Source organism: Vulpes vulpes, chromosome 13, assembly GCF_048418805.1.
Source record: "Vulpes vulpes isolate BD-2025 chromosome 13, VulVul3, whole genome shotgun sequence".
Taxonomy (NCBI): Eukaryota; Metazoa; Chordata; class Mammalia; order Carnivora; family Canidae; genus Vulpes; species Vulpes vulpes.
Window position 1 is genome coordinate 24,084,130 of NC_132792.1, and position 27,294 is coordinate 24,111,423.

Genomic DNA, 27,294 nt, shown 5'->3' on the forward strand with positions numbered 1-27,294 from the left:
TGTCGGACTCGATCCCAGGACCCCGGGATCATGCCCTGAGCCAAAGGCAGATGCTCAACCACTGAGCCATGCAGGTGTCCCTTGTCACTAATTTTTATTTTGCATTTTGGTTTTCAGGGATTCTATAATGAAATTCTAATTTCTAATTGCATCAGCCACTTTCCTAGGAGCATAGCTTCAAAACTAGTGCCACATCTATTATAGCTTTTCAATGAATACTATTTGAAAAGTTTATTATTCTTAATTTAACTTTGTCTCATAAAACATTTTTGTCACAGTACAACAGTTTTGGTTCATCTTTTTAGATAAATTTTGTCATTGAGGTATATTGTATATTGTGATTTTTCTGAATATTTTGTTCTTCCTCACCCTTTTCTTACTACTAACCTGCAAAAGCACTATTTGCTAATTTGTTCCTTATTTTTCTTTTGATCAAAGAATGTCATTATCCTACTATGTGCCCCTCTCTTACTTTATAACAGTTAGAGATCTATACAATACTTCACTTGTAATGTAAAACCACTGAGCCAGTCCAGGATTAAAAATCTATTAAAAAGTCATTCTCAATCAAGAAACAAAACTTGACCTAGTGAATGTTGACTACAAGATGTGAAAGAAAGAAAGAAAGAAAGAAAGAAAGAAAGAAAGAAAGAACACACTGGCAAGGATTTATCTCCTAAACTCCAGGAAAAGAAAAGAAAGAAAAGAAGGAAAAGAAAAGAAAAAGAAAAGAAAGGAAAATAAAAGAAAATAAATATCAAGATAGAAATAAGATTTTTTAGTGTTATTTTTTAATAATTATACTGAGTTTTAAAACTTTGAAATCTTATTTGGTATAGTAGCAAGGACTTTCGAGGAAGAAATTTTGAAGAGTTGATCTGAAGAGATGTTCCCAGTTAATTTTGGAAGTTGAAGAAAGGGCTTCACCCTTATCCTTTTCTCTCAACGTGTAGAATTGTAACTCATTTTAATGGCTTTACTTTTAGTTTAGTTAGCTATTTAACTAATAACGAGCTGCTCTTTTTACTTTTTTTTTTGAAGAGATATTCTTATGTGAAAATCCACATTAATGTGCTCAGTTAGTGGTCTTGTGTTTCTTTCTGAACAAACTATTCTTTTGGGATTGTTCCTTTTCCCAGGATATTGTCCTATTTGGAATTCCTCCATTTCTCAAGCTATTGTGTTGTTTCATAGAGGTAAATGCATAAAACCATAAGAAGGATTTACTCCTAGGGATAGAATTTAGGCTGAAGTGTAATGAAGTATTGGAAGGTGGGGGCAGGTATTACCTTATAGGTTTCCTTTAAATTAACACAGAAGTCCATTACCTTATAGAACACAGAAGTATTACCTTATAGGTTTCCTTTAAATGAACACAGAAGTCCAAGTTTGGGGAGACAGAGAGTAGTTACTTGGTTTCAATATTGCTTGAGGTAGTGAGTGACTTTTAACACTGCAGCATTGCACAAGCCAGGGACAGTATCCAAACTGATCATTACCATAGTGCAAAGAAGACAGTAAAGCAGAAGACTAAAATATCAAAGTGTATGAATGCTAAATTGAATTTTCTTGGCATTTGGCATAGACTTGGTTCTGCTGATACTATCTTTGGAAAGGAATGGTATTAATTTTGCAAGGACAATGAAATAGATGAGCAATACATATAAAAAGACCATGGCGTTCTTTTTTCTTTTGAAGAAAAGTTTTGAGATAAGTTAAAAATATTTTAAGATATCTGGAAAAAAAAACCTATCAATATATTTTAGAATCATAAACAATATATTTTCAAAACAAGGCAATTAACCATCACCTTAAATTGTATGAACATATATATAATTTCTACAAATTTATAGTAAGTAGCTTAATGCTATTGCTTTTGTTTCCAACTTAAGATGACATATAGAATATTTAAGAAAGAAAGAATAACTGATGGTACAAAGGAGAGACATTACTGAATCTAAAATCAGGTAGTTAGGGACACCTCGGTGGCTTAGTTGGTTAAGTGTCTGTCTGCCTTCTGCTCAGGTCATGATCTCAAGGTCCTGGAACTGAGTCCTTCATCGGGTGCCTTGCTCAGTGGAGAGCCTTTTTCTCACTCTGCCTGCCCCTCCCCCTGCATGTGTGTGTGCTCTTCCTCTCTTTCAAATATATAATTTTAAGAAAATAAAATAAAATAAAAGCTTTAAATCAGGTAGAGAAATAGCCCTTACATAAGGAGGCACAATTACTCTGTTTTTACAGTAAGGAAGGACAAGAGAATGAACATGAATAAGAAAAGAATAGGAATTTTGGAATTAGATTAAAAACAGGTTAACAGTGTAGAGCTTAAAATAATTTTCCCTTTTTTTCCTAATCTTTATTCTCAAAATATTCTACAACAATCCCAAATAACTTTGTAATTTTAAAAGAGAAAAAAATCATATTGTAAAAAGTTCCTATTCCAAATCACATTTTGGTAAAAATAACCTGATTTTCTAATGCACAATTAATCATTTTTGAAATTATTAATTTAAATACATTTAGAGAATAACTTAATTTTCAAAAATATTAAACAGATATTATTGAGGTCATTTTGATAATAGTTATTTTCTGCATGCTCAGTATTTTGATTTTTTTCTTCAGAAATGGTTTGCAGATGCATTAATTTTTATGTCAATCTTTATGCCTGGGTAGTTTCTACTTACACAGTGATAATTTTGAAAATATACACCTGCTTTAGTGAGGTATTTATCTATGTGTCAGAAAATTCTCTGGACCTTTACATTAACCAAAAATAAATAAATAAATAAGTAAATAAATAAATAAATAAATAACAAAACAAAACCCTTAAATACACATTCACTCTTAATGCAAAGCTCTCAAGACTCTTTGCCCCCTTATTTCATATATTCTTTTTCTGACCCAATCACCATCATTGGGCCTTCCAAATCTCTGCATTTGCTTCATATTTTATTTATATATAAATAAAGTTATATGAGTTCTCTTGGGTTAGAATAGGAAAATTACATATTTTAAAAAATTCACATATTTTTTTCACTGACAGCTTTGATATTATAGTGTGTTTTTTTAAAACACTACAATTTTCAAAAAGATGATAGTGCTTAAATGCAAGCCAATATAATCACGGTGAAGATTAACACTGTTTTTCCAGCTATGTCATTGCATATCATATGTTTGATGATTCCATACTTTGAAATTAAAAAATATTTATCATTTATTTTGTAATGTTCTATCAGACGGAGTAAGCTACCAAAGTGAAGGGTTTATGTAGCTGGTCAGGGCAGATGTCTCTTTAGTGGTGACAGAAATTACAGTGGATACAACTTATCTTTAGTATAACAATACTTTCACAGAAATACATATTTTTAATGAAACTCAGCTTTAAGTTTTTTAAGTTTGACTCAAATATTAAAGCGGTCCATAAGCTAAAAAAACAGTGTATTTGTTGAAGATATCCATTTTCTAGGTTTTATTGGGCCTGGATTATTCTGAAGAGTCTTCCTATTCCACTGATCTCTGCCCTCTTTGTGTTGTTTTATCGTTTAATATTTTCGGTCTAGAGTCTATTAGATTGTAGCTGTGATCCAAAAAGGAAGTATTTGCAGATGCCCAGTAAAGATTCTTTCCTTCAATAGTAGGGAAGGAATTAACAAACTATTTCCATGATTGAGGGGGATAACTGAGTCTTCTGTATGTGAGTTACTGTGTACTTGATAAATGATATTTCATGACATGATAACAACAGATGAGGAAGCTGAGACTTTCAGACATTTTTATCTTCTCAAAGCTGTAAATTTGAATAAGAGAAGAGTTGGGATCTGAAATTTCTCTCTGACTCTTTAGTTGAAACTATTGACCACAGCTCTAAACTACGTCCCCTGTTGTATTCACTAGAATTGTTACTTTGAATTCATAAGAAAGTGGGTAGAAACTTCAATGCTCATCACTGGTCCTCTTTGGTATAGTAACAGAGCACTTATGTGTTTATTATTACAAAGTGCCTGTCTCCAAGCTGTGTATTAGTTTGATGTAATCAGAAAAAACAAGCTCAAACACTTGCTACTTAAATAAGATTTATTTCTTTCTTTTCGTAAGAAAATATATATTTTTTAAATCTATCACTGGTTTCTAATCGCTAACCTCTTGAGTGTAAGTCACTATCATATCATCTCCATAAGAGCAAGGATCACTGCAATAGTTTGCTAACCAAACGCTTTCTTTCACTTTTGCTCCCTTAAAGTGTATTCTTTACCTAGCAGCCCATATGATTACTTTACAACATAACGTAGCAACGTCATTCCTTGACCTCATACTCTTACAAGAACTGCTCTTTTCTTTCAGAGTAAAAGTAAAAATCCTTACTATTGTCTACAAATTCATTAATGATCTAATCTCAAATCACCTCGTTAACTAAATTTCATACACTGGTCTCCTTTATTTGCTTTACTCCATTCACATTACTTTCTTCACTGTTTCTGGAACATGGCAAATGGGTCCCTGGTAGGAGGTGAGTGCATGTGGATTTTAAACAATTTAATAACCTTCAGAGTATCCTACCCACGAATAATTTGTCCAATTATAGAGATATGGTATCTCTGGAATAAAGCATCTGAGATTATCTCTCTGCATTATTAAAGATATATATATATATATATTTTTTATTATACATATATAGTAAAAATATTCAGTCTCTTTCTCTTTCTCATATATATATATACATATATATATATATATACATATATATATATATATATATATTACATATCTATGCACACTTAATACATTGCTATATAGTGGGATATGTTTGACTGGTTGGCAAACAAGATAGCTAAGTTCCTGGAGATTTTTAAGTAGAATGAGAGGCACAATGAGTAGACAAATACATAATGCATCAGATAGTGTATAGGAAATAACATGAAAGAATCTTATGGATTAGAAGAATAATAGTCAAAGAGGATCTTACAAATAATTTCACATGTGAAGGAAAAACAGAAGTGAGCTGTGAACTCATGGAGGAAGCATTTTCCAGACTAACAAAAGAGTAAATGCAAAGACCCTGAGGCAAGCACATGATTTATATTTTCATGCCAGAGCAAGAAAGCTGGTGTAGCCAAAGTGTAGAGATTGAGGAAGAAAGTGGTAGGAAATGAGCTCTGAAAATTAGCATGGGCAGGCCATTGTCAGGGCACTGCCTTTGCTCTGAGTGAAATGGGGAAGCATTAGAAGATTCAACACAGAGGAAAATCATAATTTGGGCAATCTTCTAAAATGATTGCTGCAGATGCTATTTAAGGATAGATTTCAGGGAGTCAAGAACAGAAACAGGAAAGCATCCACATGGCAAAAGGACTATTGGCAATAACATAGATGAGAAACTCTGGTAGCTTGGATCAAGGTGGTGACACTGTAGGGGTAAGAAATACTAGGTTCTTGATTTTGAAAGTCTTGATAACAGGATTTGCTCAAGGTGGATGTGGAAAGTAAAAGAAAAAGATGAGGCAAGAATGAATCCCAACATTTTTGAACTTCAACTAGGATAGAGTTTTTATTGATTAAGAAGAGGAAGTAAGAAAGGGCAAAGATTGGCTGTTAGGTAAACTTGTGAGGCTGCTCAGGCTATAGAGCAGTCTAAATCAATCTTGGAATCATTAGGATCCCCCATTCAAGTTATCCTAATCATTTATTTCTTAATTGTATGGCCATTTAATTCATGAGAATTCATTGAGCTGTGTATTTTGTTTTGTACACTTTTCTGAGTGTGTTTTATATTTAAAAGAACCACTTTTCAGTATTTGAGTGTAGGTTGACAGACAGTGTTACATTAGTTTCAGTATATAACATAGTGGTACAACTTCTCTAGTGTAGCCACCATCTGTCACCATACGCTACTATTACAATTATTACTACTTATTCCTTATGTTGTGCCTTTTATTCTTGCATTTTATTCATCCCATAACTGGAACCATGTATCTCCCACTCCCCTATACCCATTTTGCCCATCCTCCTAATCATCTGTCCTCTGGAATCCATCAGTTTTTTTGTATTTTTAGGTCCCATTCTTTGTTTATTCATTTTTTTATTTTCCACATATGAGTGAAATCATGGTATTTGCCTTTCTCTGTCTGACTTATTTCACCTAGCCTAATACCCTGTAATTACATTCATGTTGTTGCAAATGGCACAGTCTCATCTTTTTTATGGCTGTGTAATATTTCATTGTATATATAACACAACTTCCTTATCTATTTGTTTATTATGGGCACCCAGGTTGCTTCTATAGCTTGCTATTGTAAATTATGCTGCAATAATCATAGGGGTGCATATATATTTTTGAGTTAGTGTTTTTGTTTTCTTTGTGTAAATACTCCATGGAATTACTAGGTATGGTAATTCTATTTTTAATTTCTTGAGGAAGCTCCCTCCTGTTTTCCATGGTGACTGTGCCAGGTCACATTCCTCCCTTTGTAAACAGAAATAATGAGAGAAAAAAAAGATGCCTCCAGAGGAGAGTAGATTCTAAAACCTACAGACTTTTTCCTACGTTAAACCTTTCTGTTCTTTGTCATATCTAATTCAGATTTTTTGTCATCTTTAGCCTAAATAATATGTTGGCCAGCTTTTTCTATAATGGGTTAGATAGTCAGTATTTCATAGTTTGTAAACCAGTCTCCATTGCAACTACTCAAGTCTGACACTGTAGCATGTAAACAGCCATATATAATATGTAAATGAAAGCATATTTGTGCTCAATAAGACTTTATTTTTTAAAAGATTGTATTTATTCATAAGAGACACAGAGAAAGAGAGGCAGAGATATAGGCAGAGGGAGAAGCAGGCTCCATGCAAGGAGCTCATGCAGTTCACATGTGGCACTGGGATGAGGTGGAGAAATTGGCCAGACTTATTGCTGGAAGGTTTTGTATGGTATATAAAGGAAATTGGATTTTATTTATTTTTTTCTGGTGAGTTGCTGTTCAAGGATTTTAAGAAAGAAAATGTATGGTCAGGTTTTTTCTTTTCTTTTTTTTTTTTTCTTTCAGCAAGCATCCATGACCCTTAGAAATTATTTTTAAAAAATGATCATTTAAAAACTTCCCTTTCAGTGGAAAGGGAAGCAAAATCCAAATTGTAGTAGGTTAAATAATAAATGATGGATGAATTTTATATGAAAAAACAATCAACATAATTTTGCAGCCCTAAATATTTATTTATTGATCAGTTGATGTACAAATACTGATCCAAATAAATACACATAAAAATACTTGCGAGAAAAATACCTCAATGAATATAAGTGCTGAGACTCAACTCAAGAAGATCACCTTTTGCTTCCTGTTTACCACCTACTTAGGGTTGGAGATTTAGTCAATTACTTCACCTTGGCTTCTACAACTAAGATAAATAAATTTGATGACAGTCTATGTAGCTCCTACCAACATCTGCATGTTACTGACTTACAAGAGATTCATATGCTTTTGAATTTTATTATATATTTGCACAAATTATATACAAATTATAAATATATATATATCCCCCCCCCAGTAGAAAGGTACTTTTTGCCACTATGGAACATTTTTGACCTATTGAATATTACCAGTAGAAGTGGAACTAATCATTATGTTGTATTCTTCTAATCCTGTTTTTGTCCAATCCTGTTTGATCTTAGCCTTGGATCATCTGTGCAATTCTCTTGTGATGAAGATTACGTCCTACAGGGTGCTAAGAGCATCACCTGTCAACGGATAGCTGAGGTCTTTGCTGCTTGGAGTGACCACAGGCCTGTGTGTAAAGGTAAAGAAAAACCTTTAAAATCAAAATGCTCTCTTAACAACATTTTAATAGTGTGCACTTTAGCCTATTGAACATAAATTTCAATTAAATCTTTGAGCTGTAATACAGTCTTTAAGGAAATACTCAATCCGTGTACATAGCAATATTGTTGAAAATCTCTGATGCGTGAACTGCTGTTAGGTTCCCAAAGAGTACCCAACATACCAATAATAATATAAGCAGGCAATACAAGGCACTGATGACTTTGTTGGCATTTTTAATGACAAATTACCCTGTGTAGGCACTGATACGTCCTTATTTTTAACCATAATTTTATCTCTGTCTGAATGATTTGCCATTTTAATTGCTTATGTGTTCAGTAGTAGCAATGTTGATGTCAGTGGAGGTGGAACACAGCTCTGTAGTCAGTTAATTTAAACAAGACAAATCCATGAGTACTCTCTGGCTTCCCATATTACCAGTAATTGCAGATAAGATTTACTCTGACCACCTTTCTACAAATTAAATATTTCCATATATATTAAGTAAAGCCCCTATTGTCTAAACTTTATTAAGCTATGTTTGAAAACACCTTGTCTTGGCTTACTGGCACTCTTAATTGCTTCTTTGTTGTTGTTATTTTTAATAATGGCATCTCTGCACATTTCATTCAGTGTCTTAGTACTCAGAATTTCATTAGCCCTTCTTCACCCTCAGGGAACATTTTCACTGATCAATACACTCTGTAGATTCCCCTCAGGTGTAATAAGGGTGTTATCTGGGGTATAGAGAAGAAGCAGATTTGAGAGTTTACTGTAGAGGGAAAAAGACAAAGTATTTGACAACTGGCTGGATATAGAAACAGAAAGTGATAAAAAAGGAATCAAAGATGATGTTCAAAGATGAGCCCATGAGATTAGAAAAATCTTAGGCTGTTAATAAGTATGAAGAAACTGAAAAATGGAATTGTATGGAAGATTATCCAGTTATTGCAACATTATCATCATTGGCAACATTCTTAGACCATCCTCTGTGGCAGGCAAAGGGCTAACCACTGAATATATTCTGTTTTATTTAATCCTGAAAACAAATTGATTGAGACATTATTATCCTCATTTTAGAAATGGAAAAATAAGGCATAAGGAGATACTCACTTTCCAAAGCTCAAATACTTGGAAAATGGCAAAATCCTTAAGACTTCATAGAATGGGGAGAAAAGTCAGATTTCAGAACATTAGTGAGAGAATAGAAAATGATAGAATGAAAGCAACATGTATATTTCACTCACTTGGCAATGGCAACCCAGAATAATAAGAAGAGAGAATCCAGATGTTTCTCAGATTTAAGTAAAACTTTTCTGTTAAGGTAGATTAGATGTGTACTCATTACCTGTCTCATTTTCAAAGACTTACAAAATGACATATAGTGCAATAACATTCGAAATAAATAGTGAAATGGGAATAATAAAGGCAAAATAGTTACATGATCCTAAACAAAAGTTTACATAAAAATTAGTGGACAACTTTTAAGAATGTTAGACTTAAATATGACAGCTGCTGAATAAACAGGGAAACCTGACCATTTACACAAAAAACCATGGTCTAAGAAATACGAGTATAAAAATGACATAGAAAAAAACAAACTTTCTCCTGGCTTTGAGGTCTGAAATGCCTTGCATTGTTTTTGTTTGTTTGTTTTGTTTTGTTTTTTTTATAAAGTAGACACTCAATGATAGATATTGTGGGAGTAACTTTCATCAATGTTTCAGCAATGAATAGAACAGTAAACTGTATTAGGTTGATTTTTTTATGATGTCCTCACTCGAGACAAATTATAGTTATAAGGGACTACATAGTGAAAATCATGGTTTCAAATGGTGTGATCCAAGTACCCTGCTTCGATTTCTCATAAATTAGATATGTGCACTTTTTGATGGCAAGAAAGAATGAAAAAATAGACAGTAGATTCAAGAAAAAAGATTAATGTTAATGCAAAAACAAAATCTCACACAAGAAGAAAAGTTATGGCTAGATCATGGAATTTAAGATCTACATAAAGTAAGATTGAGACTATAAACCATCTTTTTCCATTCAAGACTCTCATTTCAATAAAAAGAATGAATCATATTTATTATGATTATAAATTGTAAAGGCAAAAATAATGTTAGAATATTTTGTTATGTTTTACAAACCCTATAGCACTAAGAGCAGCTCTGTACTGGCTTAAATCTCAAGAAATATTTGTTGAAAATTAATGAATGATTATTTTTCTTTGATTCCAAGATGCATGATAATATATATCTATATCTGTCTATCTACATGTAGTCATATATATTTGCTGGGAGGCATAATATGTGCGTGTTCAAGATTCATGTATTGATAATTTTTTCATCTAAATTTTACATCTTTTCTGCAGATAATAATCATTTATACATAGCTTTATTCATTCCTTGCATGCAAGCATATGTGTGTACGGTTTATAAAGTACATTTGGCTATTAGAAATTACTGGCTGTGGTGCTGGAAACAGTAATGGAAGGAACATGCTGAAATAGTAATTGAAGTTTTAAAATGACTATCCACAGTGAGTCTGAACAAAGAATAGTTTTCATGTCTCATGGGTGCTTGGACAGAATAAATATGCTTTTTTCCAGACAGCAGCATAAATAGCAGTATCAGTGCACTACACCTTTGAGAGGTTATTAATATAGCTGCTGTCTATGTATTGCATGGTTGAGCAATCAAGAAATGGTGATTTTAAAGAGACTGAAAGTTCACACAAGTAGCAAATTATGAATTAAAAGAAAAAGAGCAATTTAGAAATTAATATTAATGGATTTTACACAAACTCAGACAATAATTTTTATTCCCTAAATGGGATACATAAATGAGATATTTGTCAGTTTACAGTTATGGATACAATTATTCTTTTGTTGCAAATGCAGTAGATATCCAAAAGCTGGAGTTTATGTAAATAAAAAGGCTTATGCACTAAAATAATATATAGAATGTTTATTTTAGATATTCATGATGTTCAAAGAACATTTTTTGAGAATTGATAATTTGTTGACTAGAAAGTATTAAAGTTAGTTACTATGCATAGATTAGTCACAGATTTTGACTGATTTTCCATCAGTATTTATTTGGATGGTCCAAATAACCAGTTTTTACCCGTCACGGCACAAGGGCATGAACCATTCATGAGAATAATGTAAGGGGGTAACTAAGGAAAAATTATTTAAAAAGGCAAAAAAAAGGACTGGAAACAGGTGAAACTCAGGGAGCCATATTTTAATTCCTTTATTCAATTATTTGCATATGCAGTTATTAATATAATTACTTATTTTGGATTCCACAAACATTAATGAACATTGGTAGAGATGCCAAATTAATACTATGTGTGATACACAGTATGTAGTGGTTTTAATTATTTTGTATTATTTATAAGCTATAAACATAAAACTAGGTAACACATAGCAGACTGTGTTGTTTACAACAGAGGTACAATTCTCTGCAAAATTCAGATGAGGAGGATAATTTCCATGTTTGGAGATGGTCAGACAGTGAGATGGAAGAGCAAAACTTGGAAATTGTTTTGGATCTCAACATGGGAATTTGGAAAACATTCCAAATATAGAGGATATGTCAGGAGTGTAATCACAAAACGAATTGTCATATCTGGGGAACAAGGTGGGGGAGGATGGGCATTCCAGTTTGGTTAGGTATATGAAATAATACAAAGTGAGCTAAGTTTAGAAGGGTTATGTTCTATAACTCCTCCTTTAAGCTTTTTTTTTTTTTGAAGCATCCTAAAACTTTCATTCCTGCCATCATTATCCTATAGTATATATACTACAATTGACTCATATCTTTTTCTTTGGACTATAGTTTATCATACATATTACTGGCAGGCTAATTGCCATCAAAATCTCACATTTGTTGTGTCCCAGTAAAGTTCAAAGGCCCCGTTTTATTTCTCAACTTCATACTGTGAGCCAGTATAATGAGACAGTCAAGAATATGAACTCAGACTATGCCAATTCAAATCTTAGATCTTCTACTTAAGTAATATACCCCTTCATAATTATCAGATTTCTTATCTATAAGGAAGACTTCCAATACATGAGGACCTACTCCACAGGGAGTTAAGAATTTCCATGAGGATGCAATGAAGTAATCCATATAAAAGTGCCAAGTATATGGTTGCTGAAGCAGAAACCCTTAATGGATAGAAGGGTAATGGTAGGTGTGCCACTGCTAATAGTTAACTCATTTGATTTCCAAAATCACCCATGATTTGTTACCATCCAGTTATTTCTTTAACTCTCACCAGAAGTTTATTCCAGCATCTCAATACTGAACATCACTGTCCTAATTTTCATACATGTGTGACTTGTCCTGAATGAAAAATACCTGTTAAGCATATTCTGCTCACCTTTCAAAGTCTTACTCACCCTTTGCCTCCTTCAAAACTTCTTTTCTTTTTCAATTATCGTTTACCATGCCTTCTTTAACCTTAATTCACATTTACTATCTTGGCCACACAATTTAACATTAATTCCTTTCTCTTTGGCATTGACTCCTCACCATTTTATGAGCAATAGACTTGCTCCTTCAACCAAAACCACCTCAGAAAGAATGAAATAACACTTCTGAAGTGCTTGAATTTTCATTGGATCTCTTTCGAATATTGAAAGAGGAGGACAGTTACCAATATGGGTTATCCATCTATTACCTTTGATTTTACGTGGAAGAAGGACCATAATGAGATTCAATTTCTTTCTTCATATACAAAAGGAAAAAATTGGGTATTACAATTTATTCAATAGCTAATTGCTCTGACCAAACCTAAGGGTCATGACCATCATGAACGAATATTTATTAAGGGCCTTGGAGATCTTACAGTTTTCATTTTTTTTTAATTTTTATTTATTTATGATAGTCACACAGAGAGAGAGTGAGAGAGGCAGAGACACAGGCAGAGGGAGAAGCAGGCTCCATGCACCGGGAGCCCGACGTGGGACTCGATCCCTGGTCTCCAGGATCGCGCCCTGGGCCAAAGGCAGGCACCAAACCGCTGCACCACCCAGGGATCCTGATCTTACAGTTTTCAAATTTCTGTCACATATGTTCCAGGTTCCTATTTGAATTTTATTCTTCTTCACAGTGTTTAGTCCAATGACTATTATATTTTTGTGCATATGATAGTTGCTAAATAAACATTTTGAACAAATATTGTGGGGAGACATAATTATAACAAACAGTTTAAAAAGATAGTAATGTGCTGATTATAACCAAAAAAAGTTGCCCTGATGGAAGGCTTCCTGTTATGTAAAAGCAATTAGAAAATTTTGCCCAAGAGCAAACCAAAACCTGCTGAAATTTATCAACCAGAAACATATATAGCAGGTGTTTGTCTTTAGCTGTTATTAATGCCTTCTTAGTTTCATGGAATAATGTTACAGATGAGATGATGCATAATAAGGGTGATATTAGCAATTAATAGAGTGACATATGGTGAAGAAGATAGACAGATGGTTTAGTTATGGATATTTATCATACACTCATGTTTCTTGATGGTCTTTTTATCCTAAAAATAATAGTTTCAAATTTATTATATAATTTTGATAAGCAAATACATTTTACTGAGCTCTCACAATGAATATATTTTAATGATAAGATGTCATTTAAATGTTATGTGATGCAGATGATAGTGATGAATTTATGTATATCATTTAAAATTCAAAGCTACCCAAACAATTAGAAATTTTGCATTTCAATAGTGCCCTTCCAAATATTATTCATAAATACATTCTACACATCTTGCCTACCTCACAAATTTATTAGAAATATATGCAAATAGTTAGCAAATAAATGATTCTGTTTTGCTATATAGTGGGGGAGGGGGCGGGTGGTCTCCATAGTTATCATAGTTTCTATTACCACTCTCCCATTCCCTAGATGACTCTCCCATTTCCCTATATGACCTTGCTTGTCTTATGTAACATTTTCCGGGCTTTCATTTGCTTTTTTTGGTGATTACTATGGACTACTTCTAGTTGTAAATTCTAAATATCCTTAAGTACAATTACTGATTTTCTAAATTTAGAACATGTTAAGGTTATTCCTACTTAAATGTTTGATTTGGTCCATTCTGGCAGGTATAATACAAATACCATAAACTGAATGGCTTCTAAACAACAAACATTTATTTCACAGTTCTGGAGATGGTGAAGTCTCAGATGGTGTCTGCTCAGTACCAGCTTCCTTAGTGTAGCCTTCAAACTGTAACCTTACATGTTGGAAAGGGGAGGAATCTCTCTTGGATCTGTTTTATAACATCACTAATCCCAATGATGAAGGCTGTGCCCTTTCCAACTAATCATCTCCTAGAGTCTCTTCCTTCTAATATGGTCACACTGAGGTCAGGATTCAACATATAAATTATTTTGGGGGGACACAAATATTTGGTCTATAGCAGTGTTCCCTTTTACTTTTGCTGGCCAAGTGTTTGTCTCAGTTCCTAGCACAAAGCAGATGATGGTGATGGAGAAGAAGAAGAAGAAGAAGAAGAAGAAGAAGAAGAAGAAGAAGAAGAAGAAGAAGAAGAAGAAGAAGAAGAAGAGGAAATCTGATAAACGATTGCTAACAGAATATTACTGTGCTTTATTGTATTATGTTTTAGGCGGCAGCTTAAATAAACAAATGTTGTTTTTACTTAGTGATAGAACTGCAGTTACCAGTCATTGAATTGTTTCAAAGTAGTTTAGAATCTGTGGATCTTTTATATTTCATTCACTATTAAAAATGTAATTTTATTTTAAGTTAAAGGATTATTTATGTTCATACATTGCCATCCTATTAACTGTACTTGTATAACATGTCCATTTTAAATAATGTATCCTTAGAAAAATAAGGTCGATTACAATGTGATTCTTGGTCTTGGTATTCTAAGGGCTATAGTTTTGAGAGTTTTTGAATGGAAAATAAATATATTATTAAAAATAAGGACAAAAGATAAGAACAATTTTAGGTAAGTTGGGAGAGAAAGTAAACAGGAAACATCTCTTTCATTTTTAGCACACATAATTTTAAAGTCCTGAGTATTTGAAACTTAATGGAATGAAAGGGACTATGCAAGGAACAAGGCACAAATGACTAAGGAAATAATAACCTAATAAACAATGAATGTTTTAGCTGAAAAACCAAGGAAAAACCCGAAATGTGTTATTTTTATGCAAGGATGAACAAATTGTAAACTAGTGAAATCAGCACAGGAATTCAAAATTTACAGGAGAAACTACTTATGTTAAAGGGAATTTCAAAGAATTGTTAAAGTGAAATGATTTTTTTGTGTTTTTTACAATAAATCTGTAAGATTCCTCCAAATTCCCCTCTAATGTAGAAAGCCTATTTCCTTTTTTTTGACAGGATGTGCTATGATCACAAAGTACCTGGAAGATCTGTGATGACTTACTACCCTTTCCACTAATTTTGATCATATAAAAAGATGAAAGAAGTAAAAATGGCGGAGTGAGGGACTCCCTTACTAAGCTCCTCTATAGCGCAAACTAACTTCTGCTTTAAAATAGCAGGATAACTACTTTTGGACAGGAGAATTGGTAGATAAAATTATCATTGTATGATCACTAGGATGTCTGACACTTTTTATATGCACTCAAAATAGAGAATTGTACCATGCAAAGTAAAAGATACAATGTGAAACAAAAAATGTGCAGACCTTGGAAAGACATATACACCAAATAGGAAACAAGAAGTATAGGCAAAATACACAGAGGTAGGATTGATGAAGAGGGGAAATTTTTCAATATTTAAATTGAGTTTATTTGAAATTTAAAGAATCCTGGATTTTACCCTTGTTATGAACATACAGAATTTATCACATTTTGGCAAACCTTTCCTTGTATTAAGGCATAACCTATGTTCTACTGTTTAGCTAGTCTGACAGTAAATTTTCTGGATCTACGTTTATAGCAACAGCATTCCCAACAAGTAGCCATGCCTGACACATGGCAGACACCCTCCCAGATACTTGATTGAATGAATGTTTTGTTTTTCACTCTGCTAGACACAACGTAAGAAGCACAGAATAGAATTGAACAAATCATGCCCTTGAGGAATTTACAGTCTCTTTGAAAACAGTACATTCAAAAGAAACAACCAGAAAACATCCCTAAAGCAAAGAGGTGTGGTTGCACAGACGATGTTTATATCATAAAGACAATTCAAAACAAAGAAAGGACAGAAGACAAAAAAGAATGTTAACCCTTGGGAAATAAATTCCATAGACCATGAATATATCACCTAGTCACTTTCTCTTCCAGCTGAACATGACTGCATTATTTCTTCATTTTCAAAGTCATTCATTTTTTGACAACATTGATATTTGAGTGCTAAATATTTTTTAGATAAAAGGAGAAAATGAGTTAGAAATTATCTTTCTGTCAAGATTGGTGCTCTAGTGGGAAAGACACAACAGTAATGTGTGTCACCATGCATCACAGTAACAGACATTACAGATGAATAGACACAGTGCTTTACATTCTTTGAGGGTAAACAACCACTCTGCTTAGAAAAGTCCAGAAAATTGGGACGTCTGGGTGGCTCAATGGTTGAGCATCTGTCTTCAGCTCAAGGCATGATCTTAGGATCCGATACTGGGTCCCACATCTGGCTTCTTGCAGAGAGCCTGCTTCTCCCTCTGCCTGTGTCTCTGCCTCTGTGTGTGTGTGTGTGTGTGTGTGTGTATGTGTGATGAATAAATAAATAAAATATTTTTTAAAAATTTGATTTTAAAAAACTGAATAGGGATTTAAGAAGGAAAGGCAGGCAGACAGACCTGTAGACAGAAAACTATACATAAAGCTGCAGGGTTATGAAAAAGACCTATACTAGAAAGAAAGCAAGACACTGATGAATGAAATATGGAAAAGCATAAGTTTATTGAACGTGAGAAAAATGTAGATATATTGGTTAAATGGATCTTATTTTGAAGAGTCCTATATGCCAATGACAAGGTAAATATTGGGTTTTGGGTGCATAAACAAGGAGAGTTTTTTGCTTTTATTATTTTTCTAAAAGTTTACTTATTAATTTAATGCATTGAACAAGTATTTATTCAGTGATAATTATGTTCCACTCAGACACTGGGGTAAGTGCTAGGGATGAAAAGAAAACTAAGGCAAAATCTCTACTTGTAATGAATCTACTCACAATGGTGAGGTGCAAGAGAAGATCCCAAAGTTAATACACAATTACAATAATTTATCATAAACTAGAATGCTAGAATATGTAAAAGGTGTTGTGGGGTTGACAGAGAAGGTTTCCAACAGGAGGAAGAAGCTGAGCTGAATCTTGAAGATGTAGTAAACGAGGCTAAGGAAATGGTTATGAAGGGTACATCAGATAGAGGGAACTACTATGGGAAAAGGCATAAAATATTAGGGCACACTGTGTTATAGAAAATGGAATATGAATGAAGGCAAGGTGTCCAGTTTGACTTTTGATTGTGTCAGTGATAAGAGAAATGCAGAGAACGGGTTAGAAGAGAAGCAGATTTGAATGGATATCAATATAGAAGGTATAAAAGGAGGAAGTTTGAGACTGTGACAGAGACTAAAAAAGAAGTAGCTGGAAGCAGAGATAGATAACAGAACAGAATGGTGTTGTAACACCCCAGTGAGGAGATATTGTATAACTTAAGTGTGCTCAACATTGTTAAATGCTGCAAAGTTATGGAGAAAAATAAGGACTCATTGAGTTCAACAGCCAAGAAGATACCAAGTGACCTTGGTAAAACCATTTTCATCGGAATTGTTAATGTGGAAGATACATGGTTATAGTTGGGGAGTAATGAGGTGAGAAAATTGAGGCTTGAAGTGAAAAGCAGAAACTTAACTGTGAAGCAAAGGCAAGAGCTAGGTTAGTAGAGAGGAGCATGCAATTAGGGAAAGGCTGTTTTGAAGATATGAGAGGTTTAAATAATGAGGACATGGCTCTGGTGTGTATGAGAGGTTGAAGATACGGGTGAGATCTGGGCCAATTGGAAGATACTGTTCCTGAATGTGAAGGGTCTGGCATTCAGAATAGGAGAGATTGAATTGAGCTTGGATGGGAGTTCACCCACCCTCTCCTCCCAGCGGAGAGACTGTGAGGAAGGAATCAATGAAGGTACAGATAATTTTACAGAAGAAGACATCATTCTCAAATAGAGCTCTTCTTCTTCACCCATTTTTTGTCTGTAAAGTAGATGAAGTTATCTAAGGAAAGGAAGAAATCCAGAAGTTCTGTGATTAAGTAGGATGGAACTGAAGATGAAATTGATAGAAATAGAGAGAGCTGGGGAAAGGGGGTCAGCAGAATATGTAAAAGGGGGTCTGCAATCAGCCTCTGAGAAATATGACTGGGGGTCTGCAGTCAGCCTCTGAGAAACAGGATCGTATCCTGAGGGTCTCATTTAACCCCGTGGTCCTCATCCTTGCTGCACATTACAATCACCTGGAGAGCTTTAGAAAGAAAAACCCATGCCCGGGTCCCAACCCACATCAATTAAATGAAAGTCTCTAGAGGATTAGATAATTCAGTTCATTTATCCCCTCTGAGGTAAATTGATCAATTTGACTGCATTGAGGATCAAAGCATAGCTTGAAATGATACTCTGTTTTTGTAGGGAGTGTCTCCCTCCTTCCCAAGGAGTAATATACTCACTGGCAGGCTGTTTGGAACATTTAGTTACACATATCATATTCCTGTTCTATAGAGTGGCAAAGTCGAAGTTTGATGCATTCAGGTCACCAGGGAAAAGCAGCAGCTCATCAATTCCTCTTCTTACTGGACGCATCTAGATATGAGAGCAATACAAATTTGCATGTTAAATGTCAAAGATGGATTCATTTTCATACTTATCATGTATTACCAGCTGGAAATGGCACTGATTTACTTTTGAGATAAATATTTCTTGGGAAGAAATGAAATGGGGTCACAACTGAATGAGTTGCACCTCATTTGCACTCCTGCCGTCCATTTCAGACAGGTTTAGCTTATTTATTCCAAGGAAACAAGGCAAGGCACATGTAGGTTTGTAGCATAGAAATAATTTTGAGAAGAAAATTAAATAACACTGATTTTATGAAATATGAATTATTTTTAAAGTTTGTCATAAGTGCCAACATTTCAACACGTAGATTACCTTTGTACCTCCTTTCCTTGTTGTCCATTGATTATACAATTCATGCAGCACTTGCTATACTGGCTTATTAAATATATTTTATTTAAAAAATACTTATTTCAAAATTTACATTTCTATTATATAATTGGGGTCAATATTTATGACTTTCTTGCTGAGTGCTATTTCACTACTCATATTTCTCACACAAGTTAAAAAGACATCTTGGATGATTTCATGAAATTCTAAGCCTATTTATGTATTTATTTATTTTTTAAAGATTTTATTTATGTATTTATTTATTTATTTTTATATTTATTTATTTGTTTGTTTGTTTGTTTATTTATTCATCCATCCATCCATTCATTCATGAGAGACACAGAGAGAGGGAGAGACATATGCAGAGGGAGAAGCAGGCTCCCTGCAGGGGATCCTGATTCAGGACTCCATCCCAGGAACTGGGATCATGCCCTGAGCCAAAGTCAGACTGCTCAACTTCTGAGCCATCAAGGCATCCCTATTTATTTATTAAAGATTTTATTTATTTATTCATGAGAGACACAGAGAAAGAGGTAGAGGCATTGGCAGAAGCAGGTTCCCTCCGGTGAACTTGATGCAGAACTTGATCCTAATACCCCAGATTATGCCCTGAACAGAAAGCTGATACTCAACCACTGAGCCACCCAGGCATCCCTGTTCTAAGCCTATTTAAAGTCAATGAAAGTCCAGGGCACCTGGGTGGCTCAGTCAGTTAAGCATCCAACTCTTGATTTCAGCTAAGGTCTCAGGGTCATGACCTCAGGGTTGTTAAACTGAGCCCCTAGTTGGACTCCATACTGGGCATGGATCCTGCTTCAGATTCTCTATTCCCTATCCCTCAGCCCCTCTCCACCCTCATTAAATACATATATACGTACATACATACACACACACACACATACATACATACATACATAAATACATAAATAAACAAAGTTAATAAAAGTTCATGGTCATTTTATTGGTCTTGGATAAGCTTCTCTTTCAACTTTTGAAGGATAAATATTTATGTTTAACAGGGACTGCAGTTATATATTTATTCTGAAAATAAATACCTTGAGTGTTATGACATTGTTACCTTTTAATAACCATTAACATATCTCACATCTTCCTCCATAATTCCACCAAATTCTAAGAGAAAAAGGAAAGGCAACAAAATAGTTAGATATCAAAAACAGAAGTCAAAAGAAATGAGAAGCATTTTAACGCTTTTCTAGATCTGCTTCCTCATAGATCAAATGTGGCTTTCTATAAGATGATTAGGAGTGCCTTCTGAAAAGCTTCCCATTTACCATTGTTTACATTTCTTTTGTTCTTTTCTGCATAAAGTTTCTTTCAGAATGGTATTTTTTCTTTCAAATATGGTATTTTTCCTACCTATTTAGAGTAATTTACAAATAAAATTAAATCATAAAGACTATGTTGTTAAAAAATGTTTTGTGAGGTCTTCACAAAAGGACTCCAGTTTTTTCCATTTTCATAACCATAAAACCATGTATTAATTAAATAAAGCAGCATTCATTCTGAGCTATGAACACCAAAGGCCACATTTGACTTTTTCTTTTCTTGTTCTTTTAATTATTTCATCTGTTAGGAAGCAATGACAGGACTGGCTGATGTGAATATGAGGTGCCCCATGTCTCCAGCCCCCGGTTAAGCTTAACTGCCTGGTAAAGTTAAAACCTGGGAGGAATAGGAGTAGCTCATTTTAGAAATTATAATCACTAAAGAAGGAAATAGTGGAGATTATCAGTATATTTATAATGAAAAACACCAATTTCAAGCAAATTGTTAAGAGAGATATTGAAATTTACTTACAAACCTGTAAAGATATTACAGCTCAGTATGATTTTCTGGAGCTGAGGACTAGAGTCAAAAAAGAATAAATGTAGGGAAGGACATCTAGGGACGCTGAAGTGGCAATACAGAGACAGGGCAGAGGAGCTCTGATTTTAAAAAGACAAGTGCAGATCATGGATAGATGGGCGTATGACCAGCATTGAATATTGAATATTTAATATTTGTAAGAACCCTGCCAGGCTGTCTAAAGCCAAGAAGGGTTAGAAATGTAAAATATGCTAAAAAAATAATTAAACAAAATGATTTTATTTATATGAAATAAGGAAAGCAATTATACATATAATTATATATAATTATTATAATGTAGGCTAGTATTTCCTAAAGTTATCTTTGAATATTAATAATAAGCACATAGAAAAGGTTTCAGACAAACCAATGATTTGTTATGTTAAACTACAGAACTTGTCAGAATTTTTAATATTCCAGGTTTTTGTTTATCTTTAGAAGTAGAAATGTAGTGTCTAACATGGGCTCTCAGAAAATACTGATCTGGGCTACACATTTTGGAAGATGCTGGTTTGGGGTGTGTAATTGCAATCATTCCCTAATTGTTCTTGCCTCTAGCTTCTCTTTTATCACATTTGCTCCACATAGCACTACTAGAGTACTCTGATTTAAATAATAATGATAATAAATAAAAACAAAACACTGTCAATATGCCTCCCGTTATGCAAATAATCCACTATTAACTGTTCAAAATTTCTTAACGTGGTATTTTGGCACTTCCAACTATTGCCCCCGAACTTCTTTTCAACTTTATTTCTTGCTCCAGAAAGCTAAGTATCACTATACCCTATATTACCTCCTAATATGTCCCTTTAGAGAAAAGAAAATGCTTGGATTCAAGAACCACCTTCTCCTCCATTGTGTATTTATGGTGATAATATATATCAGTATCTTTAATTTCCTCCCTCTCAGAGGAATTTGGCTGACCATATATATTATCTATTATGCAATAATTTTGCCTTTTGTAGGTGAAAGTATATCAAATAAATTGCTTGAGAAAGCACACCTCTTAAGTGCTAGGAACCAGGATTCAAATTTCGATGTGTACGATTTCAAAGTTCATTTTTTCACTCTCCACAGAGTTAAAGAACCCAAAATAGAGAAGTACAAAATATACAACCCATGGACATGATGAATATCAGTAAAACTTTCCAAAGGTTCACATAGCTTTGGTTCTTATGAAGTTTCTTGAGAAAAAGATCAACTCCCAGTTTCAGCTTATATAAGACTTTTAGCCTCATTAGGTAGGATTATTTATTTATTTATTTATTTATTTATTTATTTATTTATTTTACTGTACTATTTAAATCCTGACTCAACTGTGTCTGTGGATTTTGTTCAAATAATTTTCCTGAATTAACTTCTCCCTTTTCTGGTTTATCTCCCCTAGTTGTCCCTTAGAAAAATCCCCTCCCCGTTCTTCTTAAAACTAAGGGTCTCCCCAAATTTCAAATTTTATTTATTTGATGGGTAGACATTCATACTTTCATCATTTATTTTCTTATAGTAAAACTTTATGGTACACGTTGGCATACCTAATTACACTTCAAAAATTTACCCCAGAAAGCTTGCGGTTATTGTTAATGTATGCAATGACTAGTTTTTAAAGTCATTGAGTCATGTGGGACTCAATCCCAGAACTCCAGGATCACAACCTGAGCCAATGGCAGATGCTCAACCACTGAGCCACCCAGGTTCCCCAGAGGTTTTTTTAAATGTAGTTTAGGGTCCTCAGATATTGTGGAGGCTTGATTTTATTAAAGAATGGGAAGATGTGTATGAGTTGTTCTCTTTGTGTGTGTGTGAGTTGTTCTTTTGATAAAGCTTCTGGTACATGGTGATATGAATAGTCATTCTTTTTCAGCCTTATGTGCCTCATCGGGATGTCTGAGGAATGTATCAAGCACTATGAAAGGTCTGAAGTTTTACCATACTTTCAAATTTACAAGTTAGCTTATCATATTTTTATGGATGCTAACAAAAATCAAAAGACCCTAGGTCAGGAACAACTCACAACAGGAGTAGAAGGCAGATCATCACCATTGTTGACAATTCCCTGAGTCCCAGTTTCTTGAAAACCAAATGACAGGTGCTCATGTAATAAGTTGCATAATGAGAAAGGAACCCTTAGAATTGGGAATCCTAATCTTTTATAATGGGCAGTATGCATGCTTATTTCTTTGCTCTGGTGAGAGACACTATCTCTGTCTTCTAAGACTGTAAGTAAACTTGTCCTTTGCTCTGGAAGGAGACACTGTCTCTGTCTTCCAAGGCTGTTCAATATACAAACAACCTTAAAAAGATACTCCAGAACAAAAGCCGTTAGTTCCTTTGCTTGCAAGATGTGTGCAATTATGATGGACCCATGGAGAATTCCCTCCTGACAATATTTACCTCTCATTTCTCTATCTTGGCTTCTGGTACATTTTCCCATGAGAGCTCCCATTAGTCAGATGCTGATTAATCTGAATGCCAGAGGCTGGAAACAAATCTATTCAATTTTCATCATACAGCATTTAATTAAGATTATTATCAACAGGACTCCAAACTACAGAATAAGGCCAATCACTGGGGACCCAAACCCAACTAGCATAACAAATTACATCAACCATCAGTGTCTACATTAGAAAATCAGGTGGCTTCTTCCTTTCATTTATGTATTGATATTTGCACTTGTCCCAAGGCATTAATCCAGGTACTGTGAGATGCATTAACAATTGCCTTGTCCCACAAGGTAGAAGTCTAGGGCAATCCTACCATCTCTAACAACTCTAGCCAGAAGTTGAGGCTGATGTGACTAACTTTCAGAACTAGGGTAGTGTCATTGGTCATTTCAGCTAAGGCCAGTAGCTTCTCCCAAGTAACTAGGGTAACCTCAAATGGTGAGATCTCCATATATTGGATAATATTGTTACATGATCCATTGGTGGTGTTTTCCTTAAGCTTTTGAATGTCTCTTATTAATACCTCAGAAGCAGATATCACCATATTTTGGAAGGGGAGGCTGGTTAATATATGCCTTCCCCCAGAAGAAGAGTCCCTAGGGCATATCTTATGCCTCTATAAGGTATCTGCTATTTATATTGCTGCCCCCACCTCCAAGGAGGACTTACATCAGTCAGGGGGCCCCAGTTGATAGTGCTTTCAAAATACTTCCAGATGATTGGTAGAAACAGCTTTCATAGTTAAGTTCAAATGATTGAGTTTGGTCCTGGTTTTGGAAGGACTCTGTATCTTGTTGTCTGTGCCACCAGAAGGTTGACATTTGTCCACTCCATGGAATGACAAAGTAAAAACTGTAAGAATGGGGATGGGAAAATATCTCAAGGTAGGAATATGTGTTTTAAGTGGAAGTTGTAGAAATTGAGATTATCCCCTGCTATTTCCATAGACCTCTTATTAAAGTTAGGGACAGTCATGGTGAAACCATTGTAAACTTGGTCAAGAGATAAAAAAATCTATCAATAAGTTAAATTTATGGACTCAACAGTTTGGGAATGCTTTTCTAAGGTATTTTCCTTTAAAAAAAAAAAGGCTCCAGAGGTGATTCTGAGAAACAAAGATCATTAATGTCCCTCCCTCCATCATACTGCTCTTTCTCTTTATGCCCGATGTTATTCCCCCTTCACTATCAGAAAATCAGTGTGTCTTATTCACTTTTTCTCCAATCATCAAATATTTTTATATGGACATTTCATCCAAATATATAAAAGAGGAATTAGGGCATTTTTATAAAACTTACAGAGATCCAATATGTCCCCAAATTTGGTCCATGTGGGCTTCTGTAAAGGGGCTCAGTGATCAATGTGTACTTAACCAAGTGATCACTATCCTTATAATCCAAGATTATGTCAGAACAATGAAAAAATTCCAGGTCACTGAAGCAGTTAAGTCTGAATTCCCTAAGAGATTTTTTTTCCCCCAGACTGCAAAAACAAGCAAAGGTATAAAAACCAAGCAGGAATGTAAATACTGTAGGGAAAGAAAGACAAAGCATGCCATACAGGAATGGTCAAGATAGAATCTCAAATTGGCAAAATAGATCTGTATATACCCTAGCCCTTTGATCATTACCCAGAAAGTAAATAAGAAACAATGAATCCCTTCTGGAGATAGTATTGTTCAGTGACCAAACTGTCTACAAAGGCTTTAGACCAGAAGGGGATGAGGTAGAGTTAGAGATTTTTGAAGTCCATTTTTTAAAAGATTTTATTTATTTATTCATGAGAGACATAGAGAGAGAGTCAGAGACACAGACATAAGAAGAAGCAGGCTCCTCTCAGGGATCCCAATGTGGGACTCAATCCCCAGACTGGGATTATGCCCTGAGCTGAACTCAAGGCAGACGCTCAACCACTGAGCCACCCAGGCATCCCTTTTAAGTCTATTTTTATAAAGTCCATTCTAACTCAGTAATTCCAGATGCTTGAGGATGGCAGAGAACATGAAAAGGCCATTAAATGCTTTTACTATTGGCCCATTTTCGAGTGGATTTTGTGATAATAGTTCAACCACTTTCAGACTAAAAATAATTCTGAAAGCCAAAAACATGGCAAATTTTTTTCAAGGCTCCCCTAGTATGGATTTGGATTATGAGACTGGATCAGCAACACTGTAAGGTGAACAAGTGTCAACCACTGATGAGGCACTAAAGAACCACTGATAACTCTGAGAGGAGGTCACAGGTCAGATGTAGTCAATCTACCAGAAGCAGGCAGAAATATGACTTATGCAATGTGACTTCTGACAAATGGGACAGCTTTTGTCAGAAATCACAATTCTTGGCTGTGATGATCTTTTTTTGCATCAGAAACATAGAGTCCTTTATTTTGTGTCCAGTTTATGATAGTATATGTATTGCCATGTCCAGTAAGATGATTCATCTGGGAAGCAATGGTAGCAATTTAGGTAGTACAAACTTGACCAGCAGCTTGGTTCCAGTAGGTCTTATCAGAGAAAAGGTCCTTAATGGATATCTGTATTAATTATTCCAGTGGTTTAATTATCATCCACAATTGTTTTCAAAGCTCACAGCCCCAGAAAGGTGTCCATTACTGATCTGTAGTTTTCCAAGTGGCAGACTAAATATCTAAGATATTTATGACAATCTAAGTCAGAAAATGTATAAGGCTCATCACCATAGCTTTGAGAATGCCTTGAGTTCTCATGGAGTAGAGTGACCATGTCCATTTCGTGTTTCATAAGGCAAAAGTTAAGTTTGGACATCTATAGCACATCAGCAGAGTAGCATCACTGAGATAGTCTCATATTTTTAGGGCAATCTCTGCATTAATGGTATCCTAAATGAGAGGTTTGCCTCAGACTGGGGAGATAGAGGATAAATTTTTTTCCCCAAAAGAAAAAGAAAAAAAAAAAAACTGTCTTCTTTTCCTATAAAACTGAAATGTCTTTAGTCCAAGCAGGATGCATTCTTGAAATCCCATTTCCATTTGACAAGCAAGGCTTATGGGCCATCTTCACCTTGTTAATCAATTAATACAAGTTGATCCACCCAAAATGGGAATATCAAGCTGGAGAGTCACTATAACTACATGGGCCAGACATTCAGATTTGACAAGAAACCGCCCCCCCCCCAAAAAAAACTATTTTTGAAAAGGAATGTACCTGGTACTCTTGCTATTGACAATGGCATCCTTTTGTTAGAGACTTCAATTAGTTATAGACACTTAGAACTCAAAAGAGTCATTAAAATTGCAGGGATAAAAGATAATAGTACTTTTCTACATGATGGTCTTCCCAACTGGGAGAATTCTCTTTTGGCATTTGTGGGCATTCATAGTACAAGCATGTGACACATCAATACTAATTATAGATTGAGCAGTAGAATTCTTAACAATAATACGCTGCATCTGCCCAAAGGACCCTCCCACAAGGCCACATTAGTTTCTGTCCCCCATTGTGAATTCTACTCAAAACTCACCAATTTGGGATCCCTGGGTGGCGCAGCGGTTTGGCGCCTGCCTTTGGCCCAGGGCGCGATCCTGGAGACCCGGGATCGAATCCCACATCAGGCTCCCGGTGCATGGAGCCTGCTTCTCCCCCCGCCTGTGTCTCTGCCTCTCTCTCTCTCTCTGTGACTATCATAAAAAAAAAAAAAAAAAAAAACAACAAAAAAAAAACAAAAACAAAAACAAAAACAAAAACAACAAAAAAAAAAACTCACCAATTTGTTTTGGGCATCCAATGTTCCACAGGACTAACTAGAACGGTGACTTAGGTGCCTCTATATAGAGTCAAAAATTTTTAAAGATTTATTTATTTATGAGAGAGAGAGAGAGAGAGAGAGTAGAGGGGTGCACAGAAGGAGGGAGAGCAAATCTCCAAGCAGATTCCCTCCTAAGCATGGATCCTGACATGGGGTTTGATCCCAGGACCCTGAGATCATGATCTTTGCTGACATTAAGACCCAGACACTCAA

At 34.7% G+C, this 27,294-nt stretch overlaps 1 protein-coding gene across 2 annotated transcripts in view; it reads left to right on the top strand.

The window, feature by feature from the left end:
- The window catches only part of CSMD3 (CUB and Sushi multiple domains 3), a 1,174,336-nt gene that overhangs the window by 519,596 nt on the left and 627,446 nt on the right, over positions 1–27,294 (top strand). For both annotated transcript variants that reach the window (XM_072734033.1, XM_072734032.1), the window contains one exon: positions 7,664–7,788. In XM_072734033.1, the coding sequence (XP_072590134.1) occupies positions 7,664–7,788 (125 nt within the window). The remainder of the gene's footprint in view (positions 1–7,663; positions 7,789–27,294) is intronic.